The 18,050-nt window shown below is 41.6% G+C and overlaps 1 protein-coding gene across 1 annotated transcript; it reads left to right on the top strand.

Annotated features, from left to right (window-relative positions):
* LOC109823222 (galactolipase DONGLE, chloroplastic-like) lies at window positions 1,944-3,245 on the top strand. The gene has a single exon (XM_020389510.1). The coding sequence runs from the start codon at window positions 1,944-1,946 to the stop codon at window positions 3,243-3,245; it is 1,302 nt and encodes a 433-aa protein (XP_020245099.1).

Below are 18,050 nucleotides of genomic sequence, written 5' to 3'. Positions count from 1 at the left end.
TCTAAAGAGTGTACAAATGCTTCTTCAAGAGGAGGCGATTAGTGAGTGACCTCGTTAAATACAAATCCTCCAACTTAGACCATAAATCAGCAGCTGTTTTCTCCATAAGAGCTTCTTGCAAAGCTTTGTTCGTCAAACGTAAATGGATTGCTATAAGAGATTTATAATCCAACTCGTTCTAATCTTCCATCGTCATAGTAGTCGGTTTCTTCGACTTTCTGATCAAAGCCTTCTTCAATCCACTTTATGTTAACACAACGATCATCCTAACTTGCCAAAGACTAAAATTGATGTTACAATCAAACTTCTCGATATCCCACTTTGTACTGGTTCTCGTAATCTCCTCATCCGATTAATAGCTGAGGGCTCTGGAACAATTTACTATAACAATCCCTTGGACAAACTAATATCAATCACACCAAAGCATGAAAAATATCGAGAATACAAAAACGCACAAATATACGTGGTTTGGTTTGTAGCCTACGTTCATGGGCGAAAAAGGAGAATAGCTTTACTAACAATTTGTGAGGAATACTACGTGGATATATCTCTCAATCACTCAATCCCCACCTCATCCTAAAAGCCTAATACAATCTCTCTTAAACAACAGAACAAAAAAGAGAGCTAAAATATCTAAAAGGCTTCAAAAGGAGAATGCTATTCTCTGATTTAATATAATTAGTGTTGTAGATAGATAGCACAGCTCTCGGACTGCCCCTATATGCATATTTATACAGTCCCTAAAGATCAATTACTTGAAGCCCACTAACCAATTACTTGAGAGGCCCACATGACAGTAACTCGAAGTAAATATTAAAGTCTACTTTGACGATTGTATTCTAATTTACATGGGATTCCTAATATATTAAGCTTTCCTAATATATCTCCAAGCCAATAGGATTTGAATCCTATTAAAATTCCAACCAATGAACTTAACTTGTCATCTATGCAAACTGAGGCATGACCGAGCCTAGGCAAACATCAACAAGTACACATATACATATCCTCATACTGTAAGGGTCGGGTACGTGTAGCATAAATTGCCATACGTCTGGAAATGGATTAATTTGGAATCCACATTTTTGAAACTTTTCACATCTCTTTTTTTATTTAATCCAAAATTAATTCCTTTGCAAGATGGACTTCGATTTTCTTCCTTTTTTTAGCAAATGGTCCCAAGCACTATCTGTGCTCTGTATTGCTCGAGGGAGGGAATGAGGTTGGAGTCTTGGAAAAAGACAGGTTCCTATCTGATGGGAGGAAATGGGGCTCAAATCCCATTCCTCCACAAAACCAAACATTAAAATCACGTTACACTGATGACGCCCGCTAAAAAGGTACGGAGGGGGGGCAGAGAGAGAGAGAGAGAGGGAGCACTCCATCCCCCTCACCGCGTTGAACGTCGTAATAATTAAATAAACTAATTAAATGCCATTAAATAATTCATACAGACTCAACAGTCCTATGTTCAACACTTAACAAAGGTCGGCGTTCATATAACACCCCTAAAATCATTTTTACCGTCATTTCAAAAGGTAATTAAAACGTCATTTTCTACCAAGATATATACCCACTGTTTTCAATTAGCTAGTCAACTTCACTATAGAGTTTTTTTTTTGTTTTTTTTTTCAGTGTAAAAACTAAGATATATATTCAACTCAATTTCAATTAAACGGGCATCAAATTATCAAACATAGCCGCAAACAAACCAAACCACCCTTCATCTGAAGTACGAGCAACCGACCACTCAAACTTTAGTTAGTCCTCCCCCACACACAAAAATCCCTCCGTCAAAACCTCGCCATAAATGCGCTCTACCCAGAAATTCAACACAACATATGACCAAAAGTTTGAAAAAATAAAAACAAAAAACCTTATAGCTCCGTGCCTATAAATATCACTCCCCTTCACCCTTACTCCATTTCAAAACGCTAACAAAAACTATGGCTTCAAGAATACAAACCCCGAATCCGTCTCCAATCAATAACCGATCACCGCATTCTCGTCTCTCTCACCCTCCGGCCGCCGCCACAGCCTTGATTTGCCCGGGGACTGCGGTCTCCACCAAAAAACCCCTCGTCGCGACTCCAACCGTCGCTTCGAAGCCCGTCCTCGCGAAAAAATGGAGGGAAATCCAGGGTGCTGACGACTGGGAAGATCTTGTCGAGCCCTTAAACCCACTCCTCCGTCAAGAAATCGTCCGCTATGGCGAGTTCGTCATCGCCTCCTACGAGGCCTTTGACCTCGACCCAAGCTCGAAAAGATACCTGAACTGCAAGTACGGGAAATCCACCATGTTTCAAGAAACCGGAATGGCAGACTGTGGATACCGAATCACGAAATACGTCTACGCGACACCGGACATCGACATCCCATCACAATTGGGAACTTGTCGGAGTCATTGGATCGGGTACGTCGCCGTGTCAGACGACGACGAGGTTAAGAAACTCGGGAGGAGAGACATCGTAGTATCTTTCCGTGGTACGGTGACCCACACTGAGTGGATTGCCAACTTCATGAGCTCCCTAACGCCGGCCAGGCTCGACCCAAACGAGTCGAGACCCAACCTGAAGGTCGAGTCGGGGTTCTTGAGTCTCTACACATCAGATGACAGTAACTGTAAGTTCAGTCATGGGAGTTGCAGAGAGCAATTGCTCTCTGAAATATCAAGATTGTTAAATAAGTATAAAGATGAGGAGATTAGTATTACATTGGCTGGTCATAGTATGGGGAGTTCTTTAGCTCTGTTGCTTGGTTATGACCTAGCTGAGCTTGGACTGAACCGGGTCGGGTTGAATCGAACAATACCCGTCACCGTTTATTCGTACGGTGGGCCTAGGGTTGGGAATCTAGGGTTTAAGGAGAGGTGTGAGGAGCTTGGAGTTAAGGTTTTGAGAGTGGTGAATGTTAATGACCCTGTGACAAAACTGCCAGGGGTTTTCTTAAATGAGAAGTTTAGGGTTTTGGCTGAGAGGTTTGAGCTCCCATGGAGTTGTGCATGTTATGCACATGTTGGGGTTGAGCTTGCATTGGATTTCTTCAAGATGAAGAACCCCGCGTGTGTCCATGACATTGGGACTTATGTTGGGTTATTGAAGTGTCCTAAAATGAAGAAAGTGAAGAAGGATGGGGTTAATTTGATTAATAAGGCAAGGGAATTTGTGGGTCAGCAAAATTTTGGTGCTTGGCCATGGCAAGATGCTGCGATACAAGTTGGTAACTTGGTACAAACCCTAAGAATTTGAGGTTTGGATAAATGCCAATAACTTGTGTAGAGATTTTAGGGTTAGGGGTGGTGATGTACAAATCGTAAAGAGAAAATTTTGCAAGACTGTAAATTTTGGAATTTGTATACATTTGTATGAAAAGCTCAACAATTAGTTGTTGATGCTATACAATATATTCTCCAACAACTTGAGTTATTAATAGACCGTAATTAATTTCAATTATGCATCTGATCTAACACATACATTATTAGCATTTTATGAATTTCTAAGGCCTTCATATGTAGAGCAAGGATTGGTATTTATATATCGATCGATGTATATCTTAAGATGATATAAAGGCTAGGAATAAGCAAGAGAAGGTATTAAGTATTCCAGTTACATATGTTTGCAAATCATGAGTAGCCTTTTATGTGGAAAACAAGTATTAAAAATGTATGTTGTAAGTAGTTGTGTCCTTATTTTCTTGGCTTCTATATTAGTGTAATATACCATTTGAAATCCCTTCTCCACCTACTTAACAAGAAGTTCATATTTATGGTCTTATAAGTTTAGAAATTCAAAAAAAAAAAGAGTACATAATATTATCAAGAGAATTAGGGTAATTGATTTATTTGCCCAAATGTCTAAGAAGAAGAACTCAAGTCAGTTAACATAGAGTAGAATTATTGTGTGTTCGTGCTCCATACCTAAGTCTTCCACTAATCATATTCATGACTTGTATGTCACTTCATCAAACGGATTGGATGCATGCATTACCATGACTTGCTGTTTAATTTTTAACTGCTTGATGAAGTACTGAGCACATGAAGACCATAAATTAAACAAATAAGTACTTGTTAACCATGAATATATATAATTTTGTAAGTAGTAGATTTCATTTATTTTAAAATAGTTCTATATATTTGTTGGGAATTTAACGCCTAAATCCCTAATGCAACAGAAACGCAGAATAGAAAAAGTACACCAAGATTTACGAGGTTCGGCAACTGCCTATGTCCTCGGGAGCCACACAGTCAATTTCTTATTAATCAAACAAGAAATTATAATTTAAGAGCAGATCTCAAACTGAGATTTCTCAATTGAACACTGTAGCTACAGCGTTAATAATTAAAGCGAATAAACCCTTTTAATTTTCTCTCTCTCTCTTAAATCCCTTTTTAATCTCCCCTCAATACACGGTTGAGAGCTGGAGATGAAAAACCAAAATCGCTGCTGCGATTTCAAGGTTGGAGAAGAGGAACGCTGCTGCGTTTTGTGCCGCCGCCAGAGAAAAAATCAGAGGAGGAGAAGCAACAAACCCTAGGGCATCGGGGTTTGCTTTTATAGGCGAATACGATGGGCTGGCGACAGCCTGTCGCCAGCGCACAAGCTGGACGCGAAGGTCGGAGCGTCTGGACGCGATCGTCGGAGCTTGGACGCGAGGGTCGGTGTCCCAAACGTGAGGGTGGGTGTCCCAAACGCAATGGTCGGCAGACTTCGAAGGGTGCGTTCGCCCAACTCTGCGTTCGCCGAAGTGTGCGTTCACCGAAGGATTGCGTTCGCCGACTTCGCCTGCGTCATCTCCGCCTTCCTCGAGCTCGTCGGAGCTCCTCGTCGCCGGAGGTTGGTATCCACCCCCAACCTAACAATCTCCCACTTGGAGACCAAACCGACGTCAACAGGCTATCTCATCAAGCTCCTCTCCTGTGTGGCTCCGCCCTCATCATATATGCATGAAGGCCAATTGAAGTTGCGCACAACTCCAGTTTCTGAACTGTCACCGTCTTTGTTAACATGTTTGCTGGATTCTTACTTCCTGGAAGCTTTTCCAGTTTTAACACGTCATCTTCCAACAGGGATCTGATGAAGTGGTACCGAAGCGCAATATGCTTCGTTCTAGAATGAAATGCTGAATTCTTCGCCAAGTGTATTGCACTCTGGCTATCACTGTGCAAAACATTCTTCTCCTGTTTGAATCCCAACTCTGTCAACAAACCCTGAAGCCATATCATCTCTTTACTGGCTTCAATCACTGCAACATACTCAGCTTCTGTAGTGGATAGGGTAACGATCTTCTGTACCTGTGACATCCAACTAACAGCTGTAGTTCCGACGGTGAATACATAGCCGGTGGTGCTTCTTCGGTGATCAACTTCACCGCTGAAGTCTGCATCTACGTACCCTTGCACTTCCACCTCTCCCTTACCAAAGTGCAAACACTTCTGTGTGGTGCCTCGTAGATATCTCAGAATCCACTTGACCGCTTCCCAATGAGCTTTTCCTGGATTCGACATAAACCGGCTGACCACTCCTTCTGCATGGCCAATGTCTGGTCTCGTACAGACCATTGCGTATATCAGACTTTCGATAGCTGAGGCGTAAGGAACCTGAGCCATACTCTCTTTATCTTCTTCTGACTGAGGAGACTGATCCTTCGACAGACGAAAATGGCTGGCCAAGGGTGTGCTCATAGGCTTGGCGTCGCCCATGTTGAACCTCTGCAAAACACGGTTGATGTACTCCGTCTGAGATAACTGCAAGAGACCTCTCTTCTTATCTCTCGTGATTTGCATTCCAAGGATCTTCTTCGCTGGACCCAAGTCCTTCATGTCAAACTCCTTTGACAGCTGCTGCTTCAAACTCTTGATATCTTTCATATCTGCTCCTGCAACCAACATATCATCAACATACAGCAGTAGGATGATATAGCTGGACTGATATCTTTTGAAGTAGCAACAGTGGTCGGCGTTGCACTTCTGGAAACCTTCCTTGTGCATAAAGTCGTCAAACTTCTTGTACCACTGTCTTGGGGCTTATTTCAGGCCATACAAGCTCTTCTTGAGTCTGCATACCAGGTTCTTTTTTTTTTCTTCTGAGAAACCTTCTGGCTGGTGCATATATATCTCCTCTTCTAGATCTCCGTGAAGAAACGCAGTCTTCACGTCTAACTGCTCGAGATGAAGATCTTCAATTGCTACAATACTCATCACGGTCCTGATAGTATTTAGCTTTACCACGGGAGCAAAAATATCGGTGTAGTCAATTCCTTCCTTCTGCTGGAAACCTTTGACAACCAATCGGGCTTTATATCTCCTGGAACCATCCTGCTCCTCTTTCACCCGGTACACCCATTTGTTGTGGAGTGCCTTCTTACCCGTGGGCAACTCAGCTAGTTCCCACGTCTGGTTTGATATGAGAGACTTCATCTCATCTTTCATGGCAAGCTCCCACTTGCTCGCATCTCCACACTGACAAGCTTCATCATAGCTTTCAAGCACTCCTCCATCTGTCAACAACTGATAGTTCATGTATCTCCTGTTGGGTACAGGAGGATGAGAAGATCTTCTTAATATCGGAGCTGGTGCGTCGGGCTCTTACGCACCATCTTGTCCAACAAGCTCTTCTGGCTGAGGACCCTCTGCATTGGGTTCTTCCGAGAGGTTACTCGGGACATCATCTGCATCTACAAATATTGACTCGCTCTCTGAGTCATCTGTCTTGTGCATGTCCTTGTACATCACCTTCTCGTTGAATATCACATCTCTGCTCCGGATCACCTTCTTGTTTTCGTTGTCCCAAATGCGGTAGCCGAACTCATCTTCACCATAGCCGATGAAAGTGCATTTCTTTGACTTGGGATCAAGCTTATTCCTGCCTTGATCACTAATATGCACGTAAGCTACACAACCGAAAACTTTTAGATGTGAGAGTTTTACCTCCTTTCCGCACCATACCTCTTCTGGTATTCTGTGCTCCAATGGAACCGATGGACCTCGGTTGATCAAGTAAGCTGCTGTGTTGACCGCTTCTGCCCAGAACTTCTTCGGTAGGCCTGATTGTACCTGAATGTTTCTGGCTCTCTCTGTCAACGTTCGGTTCATCCGCTCAGCTACACCATTTTGCTGAGGCGTGCCGGGCACGGTTCTCTCCATTCTGATCCCGTGCTCATAGCAGAACTTCTTGAATCCGGTGTCTTCATATTCACCGCCATTGTCGGTCCTGAGCTTCTTTATTCTCAGACCGGTCTCATTCTCGACCATAGCTTTCCATCTCCTGAAAGCTTCAAATACTTCTGACTTATGCTTCAGAAAGTAGACCCACACTTTCCAAGAGTGATCATCGATAAAAGTCATGAAGTAGTGTTTCCCACCAATGGACGCGGTGGTGGTTGGTCCCCAAACATCTGAATGAACGAGCTCTAGCTTCTCTTTCCTGGGGGTTCTGCCACTTGTCTGAAAGCTAACTCTCTTCTGCTTTCCAAGTATGCATTCTTTACACATATCCATCTCCACTGACTTCAGTCCTGGGAGTTTTCCTTTTGTGTGCATGATTTTTATCCCCTTCTCACTCATATGACCGAGTCTCTGGTGCCACAGCTTTAAAGTTTCATTGCCTGCTGCAACTGAGATCAAACAACGTGCACCTGCTGTCATATACAGGGTACCAGTCTTCTTGCCTCGGGTAATTGTCATTGCGCCCTTTGAGATCTTCCAATCATCTCCATGGAAGGTTGTGGTGTATCCTTCGCCAGCCAACTGGCCTACGGATATTAAGTTCTTTCTCAGGGCGGGAATATGCCTGACATCCTTCAGCTCCCATACTAACCCGTTCAACTTAATTTTCACCACGCCTTTGCCCACAATAGCACATGGTTGATCATCACCAAGATATACGTATCCAAGATTTCTAGGGGTATACTTCTCGAAGAATTCTTTCTGAGTGGTAGCATGGAACGACGCTCCTGAATCTAACACCCAAGATTCCTCCTTACTCTCTAAAGAGCATATCAATGCGTCGTCTCCTCCTGAAGTGGAGGTGACATTCACCTCTGCCTTCGCCTCCTTCTCCTTCTGTGCACTCTTGCACTGATTCTTGTAATGCCCGGTCTTTCCACAATTCCAACACTCGATAGCCTTCGAGCTGTTGCTTGGATTCCTTGACTTGGACCTCCTGTCCTTTGATCTACCTCTGAAGTTTGATTTGCCTCGTCTGTTCCCTCTGGTTGAATTTCTACCTCTTGACTCTGTATGTAATACTGAAGAGGTTGTAGCTTCACCCGTCTCTCTCCGTCGGATCTCCTCACTGAGAACCAAATCACGAACGTCGTCGAACTTCTTTTTGTTTCCCGACGAGCTACTCACTGCCGTGACTGTAGCGTTCCAACTCTCTGGTAGGGAAGACAACAATATCAACGCCCGAACTTCTTCATCAAACTCAATCTCAACTGAACTCAATTGGGTTGTAACCGTATTAAGTTCATTGAGGTGTTGTGCTACTGACGCGCCTTCCGCCATTTTCAGATTGAATAAATCTGTTCCATCAAATTTCTCAAGTCTTATTTTTCCTTCATCTGCGGCCATGGCTCCCACTTGAATCTGACTTCCTCTAGATCGTTTCACGCTCTGATACCAGTTGTTAGGAATTTAACCGCCTAAATCCCTAATGCAACAGAAACGTAGTATAGAAAAAGTACACCAAGGATTTACGAGGTTCGGCAACTGCCTATGTCCTCGGGAGCCACACAGTCAATTTCTTATTAATCAAACAAGAAATTACAATTTAAGAGCAGATCTCAAACTGAGATTTCTCAATTGAACACTGTAGCTACAGTGTTAATAATTAAAGGGAATAAACCCTTTCAATTTTCTCTCTCTCTCTTAAACCCCTTTTTAATCTCCCCTCAATACACGGTTGAGAGCTGGAGATGAAAAACCAAAATCGCTGCTGCGATTTCAAGGTTGGAGAAGAGGAACGCTGCTGCGTTTTGTGCCGCCGCCAGAGAAAAAATCAGAGGAGGAGAAGCAACAAACCCTAGGGCATCGGGGTTTGCTTTTATAGGCGAATACGATGGGCTGGTGACAACCTGTCGCCAGCGCACAAGCTGGACGTGAAGGTCGGAGCGTCTGGACGCGATCGTCGGAGCTTGGACGCGAGGGTCGGTGTCCCAAACGCGAGGGTCGGTGTCCCAAACGCGAGGGTCGGATCCAAAAACATCAAGGTCGCGTTACCCACACGCCGAGGTCGGGAATCGCCAAAATTCGAGCTCGCCTGCTCGAGCTTCACCTGAAGCTTTCGCCGTCGACTCCCACGCTCATCTGCGCGGTTCCTCAAGCTCGCCGGAGCTTTGTCGCCGGCGGAGGTTGGTATCCACCCCCTAAACTAACAATATTTTGCACTTATAAGAACTTAGAGGTAATTAAGCCAAAGTCGAGCATGAATTATCAATTTAGATGGTTTGAATATGTCCACAAGAACATGATCGGTGTATGTTTTGGCATACGATAAGGTTATATGCACCCGATATAGATGATTCAGTAGTAAAATTTGGATATTATATTTTATAGTTATCATGGGACGTTGCCTTAAACGAAACTTAAATGGAAAAAAAGTATTCATGTAACTCACTCCGAATATTTGAAAGAAGTTTATCTTTTTGTTCCGGATGAGATAATCATTTTAAGACATCTCTAAAATACATTGCATTGTGTTCAATTGCTATATTTTTGAATGAGGTTGAAAAAGAAAGTGAGTTACATGAATATGATCTAGAGTGCACACTGATTTCATCCTTCCTATATATTTTGCATACAATATCCTCAAATTTTATAATTCACGTTCAGAGTACTAATTGAACTGAGAATTAATATCCAGATTTTTTATAGTGCAAATTAATGGAGATGGTTATTTGATGTTCCCCTAGATGGCAAGACTGTGTCTTGTGGAGAAATCAGAGATTTGGTCCAGATTGTGCAGATTCTGTGTCATAAGTCGACTCATGCACAGGCATAAGTCGACTTATGGTAAGTCGATGGTAAGTCGACTTACGTTCTGTTCTGAAATTGTTGGTTTTGACTCTGTCAAGTTGACTTGTGAAGCCTGTTAAGTCGACTTGTGGTAAGTCGATGGTAAGTCGACTTACGATCTGTTCTCTAGTTGCTGTTTTTCTCTCTGCCAAGTCGACTTATACACCCTGTTAAGTCAACTTATAGCGGGTTTTCTGAACAGTTAGAGTTCCTATTTGGATTCTGTTTGGGTTTATGTTTTGGTATAAATAGTAACACGATTTTGAGAATTTGTAAGGCTTAAATTGGGGATATTTGGAGCACAGTAAAGATGTATTTTCTGAGCTATTTGATTAGGGTTTATTAATTTGGAGAGATTAAGAGCTTTGTTTGTGAGATTAGTTTGTTCCTTCAAGTGATTTGTAATCTCAATTTGTACTCTTCTTCTCTATTAGTGAAAACTTTATCTCCTTCTTACCCCGTGGACGTAGGCAACTTGTCAAACCACGTTAAAATTGGTTTGTTTGTGTTTGTGGCATTGATTTGGTTGATTTGGCCTTTATCTTAACGTTTGGTATTTGGTTTCTCGAAGCACGTTTGGTTGTTTGGCTTCCGCACAACGCACAACATGTCTAAAATTGAGATGATTGGGACAAACTATTAGATTTGAAACATATATTGATTGTTGGATAGCATGTCCCTAATATGTTTCTTAATTTGTTTTGGTAACATATTATTGGGATTCCTAATCTGTTTTGATAACAGTATTCCAAATCTGTTTTGGTAACATGTTATTAGAATTCCTAATCTGTTTTGTTTTTTGTTTTAGAATTCCTAGTATGTTTTTAGTTTTAGGATTTCTATATATATATGGAACGATTAGAAGAGAGAATTGGGCAGCGAATTGGGGATATTTGGAGCACAAAAAAGGTATTTTCTGAGATATTAGTTAGGGTTTTATTTGGAGAGAATTAGAGATTTATTGGTGAGATTAATTGGTGAGTTCGAGTGATTTGTAATCTCAGATTTTATTCTTCTTCTCTATTAGTAAAAACCCATCCACTTCTTGGTCCGTGGACGTAGACAACTTGCCGAACCACGTTAAAATTGGTTATTTGAGTTTGTGCAGTTATTTTTGAATTGTTTGTGGCCTTCTCTCTCGGCGATTAGTTTGGTTCCTCGAAGCACATCAGTTGTTTGGCTTTCGCCTTGTTTGTGGCCTTCTCTCTCGGCGATTAGTTTGGTTCCTCGAAGCACATCAGTTGTTTGGCTTTCGCCGTTATGTCAGCCAGTGCAGAGTTGAAGAGGGAGTTATTGGATGAGGCGCACCGTACTCGGTACACAGTACATCCAGGGACTACCAAGATGTACAAAGACGTGAAGAGGCGTTTCTGGTGGAGTGGTATGCGGAGAGAGGTTGCAGACTATGTGGCTAGATGTTTTACCTGTCAGCAGGTGAAGACAGAGCATCAGAGACCGGCAGGGACACTGCAGCCTTTACCCATTCCAGAGTGGAAGTGGGCAGATATTTCCATGGATTTTTTTGTGGGGTTGCCGAAGTCGAAGAAGGGAAATGATTCAGTTTGGGTGATAGTGGACCGGTTGACGAAGTCAGCACATTTTATTCTAGTGAGGACCACTTATACAGCCGAGACTTATGCGAGAATCTTCATTCGGGAGATAGTTCGACTTCACGGAGTACCAGACACGATCGTGTCAGATCGAGGATCGGTTTTCACTTCACATTTTTGGAGGAGTTTTCAGGACTCATTTGGTAGCACGCTATCTTATAGCAGTGTATTTCACCCCCAGACGGATGGTCAGACGGAGAGGGTGAATCAGGTGTTGGAGAACATGTTGCGGGCATGTGTCATTGACTTCTAAGGTAGTTGGGAGGATCATATTCCACTGGTAGAGTTCGCTTATGACAATAGTTATCAAGCGACGATCGGTATGGCCCCGTATGAAGCATTGTATGGGAGACCTTGTAGATCACCGATATGTTGGGCCGAGCCGGAGGATAGCTTGATGCTTGGGCCCGAGCTAGTGAGGCAGACCACTGAGAAGGTAGCTTTGATCAGGGAGCGGATTTTAGCCGCTCAGAGTCGGCAGAAGAGCTATGCAGATAAGAGGCGAAGACCCCTAGAGTTTCAGGTTGGAGATTTGGTTATGCTTAAGGTATCGCCTATGAAAGGCGTACAGCGATTCGGAAGGCGAGGGAAACTTGCACCGAGATATATTGGGCCTTTTCAGATCCTAGAGCGCATTGGAGCTGTGTCATACAGACTAGATCTTCCAACATCGATGTCTAGTATACACAACGTGTTCCATATTTCTATGCTTAAGAAGCACTTACGTGATGAAGAACAGTAGTGAGTGTTGAACGCATCAGAAATTTAGCTTCAGGATGGTTTGACTACGATTGAAATCCCAGTTTGTATACTTGCTAGAGCAGACGAGAAATTTAGAAACAAGGTAATTCCCTTGGTGAAAGTTCAGTGGAACCGAGGAGGCATTGAGGAGATTTCTTGGGAGCGCGAAGAGGACATGCGTCGTGACTACCCACACTTGGTTGAGCAGGTAAATAAATTCTCATTTATGATTACATATCTTAACTTATGTGCATATCTTTGGTTATGTTTGCATTTAACGTTATAATGAGAATACTTTCGCTTAATTTTTTTAATCTTTTGGAACACATTGTATATGTATGGGGGGTTCCTTGTTTGGATTTTTCGCCCGATGTACTAGTTCAACTGGATTAGGATTTGAGCGAGAATATTATTATTTTAGATCGTTAAGTGTAAATATCTCTATAAGGTTATCTAAGAGTTCATATTTCAAGTTCGCATAATTTCCGAATTTCAAGGACGAAATTCTTTTAAGGGGGGAAGAATGTAAAACCCCGGAAATTTCTATAATAAATATATGTGAATTATTAATAGTAAATATTTTCCTTGTGATGAATAATCATATATATACACATATATATAGTCATATGAAGGTAATTATCTGTGTTTGAGAACCCACAAGTGATTTTAAGTGAGAGAAATCGAGAGTTTTGGCCAGCTTGTGATATAACAAGCAGTAGGTATTTTGCTGCTGGCGCGGTCGACCGACGGCGGTCGACCGCGCACAGCGGTCAAAGCATAGTTTTTCCAGGCTGGATTCTTTTACGGTTTTGATTTGGTCTTTTGGGTTTCGGGTCGGGTTTGGGAGTTAGTATATACACCAACTCAACCCAGGAGAGCCTCTCATCATCTGAGTTTTCAAACCCTAGCCCCCTTTCTCTCCCCTCTCAAAACCCTAGCTGGCATTGGTGATTTGGGGGAGTTCTTGAGGATTTTCAGCGGGATTCTGGAATTCTAACGAAAGGAATCAACCTACTGCAGATCTAGGGCATTCGTCAACACCCAAGGCGAGTACCATCTCGCCCAATCCCTCACCCCTGTTTTCTATGATTTTCTTTTGAGTTTTTATGGGTTTTGATGAGCCAAAATGATATTTTTTTTGTATAAATGAACTCTCTACATATGGTTAGCAAGAATCAAAAGTTTTAGTTTACAAGAGTTCTCAAATGTTGGGTTTTATAAAGATTTAGATCTGAAAATTTGCTTAAACAAAAGTTAAATCATGTTTACTGTAATCAAAACGTTTTGATCTCGTTTCTCTGTATTTAGAATGTTGGGACTATAGTTTACATGCTTAAAATTTATTGTTTTCCTACAGTATGATTTATAGAGACATTAGATCTGTATTATCGTAGAAAATTTCAAAAGTTTGTTTCAGGTTTAGCAGCTGACAGAAAACCAAGATTGGGTTTCTGTCCGCTTGGCGGTCGACCGGTGCGGTCAACCGCTGAGCTCGTTTCGCGTCATTTATTCGGTCGACCGCTATTTGATTTCGGTCGACCGCGTCATTTTTCGGTCGACCGCGATGTCTGGTCGGTCGACCGATATTCCTGGCGGTCGACCGTCCTGATTTGTATCAGAGTTCGGTCGACCGTATCGGTCGACCGCCGACCCTCTGTTGCAGATTTCCAGATTTGGTGTTTTTGGGTATTTTTACTCCTATTCGGGGTTTTGTCTGGTTTATCTGACCTAGTTATTAGCCCCACTATGTGTCCATGCATGATAGATGACCTGAGGGTATAAATTTGGGACTTATATACTGATTTGGTTGTGAGATTGATAAGTATATTTCACTACATGTATCGTAACGATCCTTTTTTTTTATTTTTTTTACAGTCCTCGTGTTGGACTATAATCCATAGAAGTCCTCGTGTTGGACTATAATCCCTCTCAGTCCTCGTGTTGGACAATTGTCACTTATTCCATGAGTTTGGAAACTATAATAGTTAGTTCTTATATCGGACATAGTTCTTAACCCTGCATGTGCCTATCAGACAGCAGTTCACGTTATGATAACTATGTGTCTTTTGATATTTCTCTTATGTAGATTTTGACATGACATTTATGTAAGTAATAACATGATGTTCATGTGGGCTATGTTACAGCACTGTAATTATACTCTGGTGTTTGTTGTATTTCTTCTATCATTGTTACTGTACTAGAACCTTGGGTTTGGTATTTAGGAGTTTACAAATTTGAGATATAAGGTATATACATGAGGGTTTCCTTGTTTAGATTATTTCGCTCGACGTACCTATTCTCGTGTTGTGAATTTCTAAATACTAAAACCCTCTTTTGTAAGATCAATGATTTTAGATCTATTATATATTATCTGTATTTTCATAAACAACGAGTCCTTTTCCCTTGGGGTTGGTTGTGATGTTACTCGCTAGCGCTTTGACGCTCGTTGTCCCTCCCCCTTTCAGGTCACGAGCCAGGAGCACGGAGAGCCGCAGGTTGATAGCGGACCACTTTAGTGTTCAGCTTTACATTTTAGCTATGTAATAATTTCTTTGGGCTCCACTGTAGTTGGTATTATACATTTGAGGACTATGCTATAGATGTTGTAAAGGCTGTATGCCTTATGTCCTTCATTCAGACTTGTTGTATTTGAGGCTTGTTGAGAACCTCAGTATTTTCATTTCAGACATTGTCTTTGTATTTTCTGTATGTTGGATGGTGAAATAGTATTTCGATCCCTATCATTTCATCAGTTATCTTTTGTATTATCTTTTACTTGCTTTTGTACCTACACCTGTTATTGACTCTACTAGAGTGATAGAATTGTGATGGTAAAACATGTTCTTGCACGGTGTGGTGCATGGCAAGTTTGACATTCTTGGTTTCACCTAGGACTGCAGCCTTGTGTGAACCCAGGGGCGTCACATCGACCCCGATCATTCAACTCCTTGACGTGTAGGCTTTCATTTTTTAAGTCAGCTCACGTGCTCTTATTCATTTTTGACATGAGAGATGATGTCTTGAACAACCTCTTCAAATTGAAGAGTTTCCTTGCCAAACATGAGTGTGGTCTGGAAATGTTTGAATGACGACGGAAAGGATCGTAGCAATAGCAAAGCTTTATCCTCTTCTTCAAACTTGACCTCCACTCACAAAAGATTCGTTACACAATGGTTAAACACATTAAGATGCTCCATAATATTATCTTCATCTTTCATATGAAGATTAAACAATTCATCTTTTAAGAAAAGCTTGTTAGAGGGAGTCTTTTCCATGTAGAGATTCTTTAACATCTCCCATGTGCCCTTGGAGGTAGTCTCCTCTATCACGTTGTAGGTGATTTCATCGGATAAGTGCGGCTCAATCAAGCTCATCGCCTTGAGGTCTGCCTTGTTCCAAGCCACCATAGACATTGTCTCTGGCTTGTGCTCAACCCCTATAATGCACATGTGTGGATCTTGCAGAATCAAGATATTCTTCATCTTATGCTGCCAAAGTGTGAAATTGTTTCACCCATTAAATGGCTTCAGTTCAACATTCATACCGTCAATTATCGACTTGTCTTCAGCCATTAAGAACACCACATCCACGCTCTGATACCACTTGTTGGTGTTGAAGAATCGCGAAACTTCTCAACACCACTTCAGGGTCATGTTCTTAATGACAAAAAAGACAAGATAATCACACAAATAATGGACACAAGGATTTACGTGGAAAACCCAAACGGGAAAAACCACGGGTTGAGCTTGGAGCTCAGAGGATACTTCACTATAATGGAATCAACAAATGAGTACACGGCACACCCGACAACGCTGACTTCCACACAGCCCTCACACACCCTCCTTCTTTCTTAACTCAGCACTAGGGATCTTTACAGCATAAGAGACTTTCCTTCACTCTAACTCTCTATACTTTCAAGAGAATAAGTGGAAAAACTTGGATGATTTTTTGATGATCTCTCGACAATGAGAGGATGCCTATTTATAGGCCTTGATTAACCTTTTCATCTTCCAAAATGCTTGGGAATACACAAACCTGTCCAGATTCGAGTAGGGTACTTTGACTGATCACAACTCCCTCAATACTACTTCATTTCTTGTGATTCAAAACATGGAGTAAACTATACATGCACCTCTACAACTTTCATGTAGATTTCTGAGCCAAATAATAGCTGCATCATGCCCGAAAAAACCATACAAAATTGTCGCCCCCCTTCTTATCGAAGGCGACTCACCACGAGTCCACTTGACCACTCGCCAAGCGATTACAAAGTCGACTCGATAGACGTTACTTCTTGACGAAGCTAAAGGACAACTTCTGCTTCGAGCTTATCCTCACTGACACGTGTCAACATCGCATTTAATACTTGGTAGGTGCCATCATGACTCCAGCCCTGATAGTCTTTATGACTCATCGGACAATGTAAGCACCGCCATGTGTTCAGTCCCATCCCATTTAATGCTGAGGGGATCTCTCCTCCAATTGCCGGCTGATACCTGTAAAGTAGGTATTGACGTGGCCGCTAGCCCACACTTCGCTACCACCTCTCTATGCTCTACTAGAGTGACCAAAATACCCCTTCTACACTCGGTATAAATACAGGTACTATTCAAACTTTTAAGGGGTTCTAAAATCAGTTTAAAAAATCATCTAAAAAGACTGATTCACGAATTTGATCTTCAAGCACAACTAAACTGTAAATCACACTACATAATTGCAAGAACTCTTACAGTTCTTTTTTTCAACACTCAAGTTCATCAACTTAATCGTTGGAGCTACAACGGGGGAAGTAATCCCCTCCCTCTCACGAATTCATGCATGTGTAGATTTTTCAGCCATCTCACTCAAGAAGCAGACATAAATTCAGAGAAGAAAGTGGCCCCCTCATCAACTTGAACAAAACTTGTCCGAACACGACACATGTTAACTGTGTGATCATTTGACATTAACATCTTCATATCTTCATGGTGGTCAAATATCTCTTCTAGACCGGTCTCTAGCAATAGTGTATTCCTACTCTTCCTGTAGTGGCTAAAGTACATCATCTACTTGAACAAGATCTAGCTACTGAACTCTCATAGTATTATCCTATTGAAGAGCCAAATCATGAATTTCTAGCTCCACCTTATTTTTTGTTGTGCATGCCTTATCATCTAAAACCAATGATCATTTCTTGTGGAACATAGCAAACTCATCAAAAGTGACATTAGGGCTGATAATAATCTTAGGAAACCTCAGATCAGGATACCACAACCTAAAACTATTAACACCCAATGCATAATCTACGAATGTGCACTTCTTCGCTCGAGGCTCAAGTTTCCCTTGACTGACATGGTCAAGGTGAAAAAAATAGTGTCTCATATCAAAGAACATAAAAACCATTTGTATAGGTAGATTTATGAAATCAAAAGAAGAGAAACATGAGAATCATGCAAAAAGTTTTCAAATAAAAACAAATCAACCAAAAGAAATCATAAATCAAAGTTTAAATCCAAAAACGATGTTTGATCAATCAAGAAAATTTTCTTTGTGGGATTTTATCAAACCACATATGGAATACATATTGTTGGCCTTCTTGTTTTGATGATGTTTAACAAACAATTTACAACTAATATTATTTGTCTAGTGCTTGTGTTATCTATTTATTGTAGACAAACAACGTAGTTGGAGGTTGGATGGATTGCGCTTCA

This window comes from Asparagus officinalis, chromosome 9, assembly GCF_001876935.1.
Source record: "Asparagus officinalis chromosome 9, Aspof.V1, whole genome shotgun sequence".
NCBI classification, from domain to species: Eukaryota; Viridiplantae; Streptophyta; class Magnoliopsida; order Asparagales; family Asparagaceae; genus Asparagus; species Asparagus officinalis.
Note: the sequence above shows the minus strand (reverse complement) of the source record. Positions and strands in the feature narration are given on the sequence as shown.

Coding starts and splice junctions, on each gene's coding strand:
- LOC109823222 (XM_020389510.1), top strand. CDS start 1,944: ATGGCTTCAAGAATACAAACCCCGAATCCGTCTCCAATCAATAACCGA.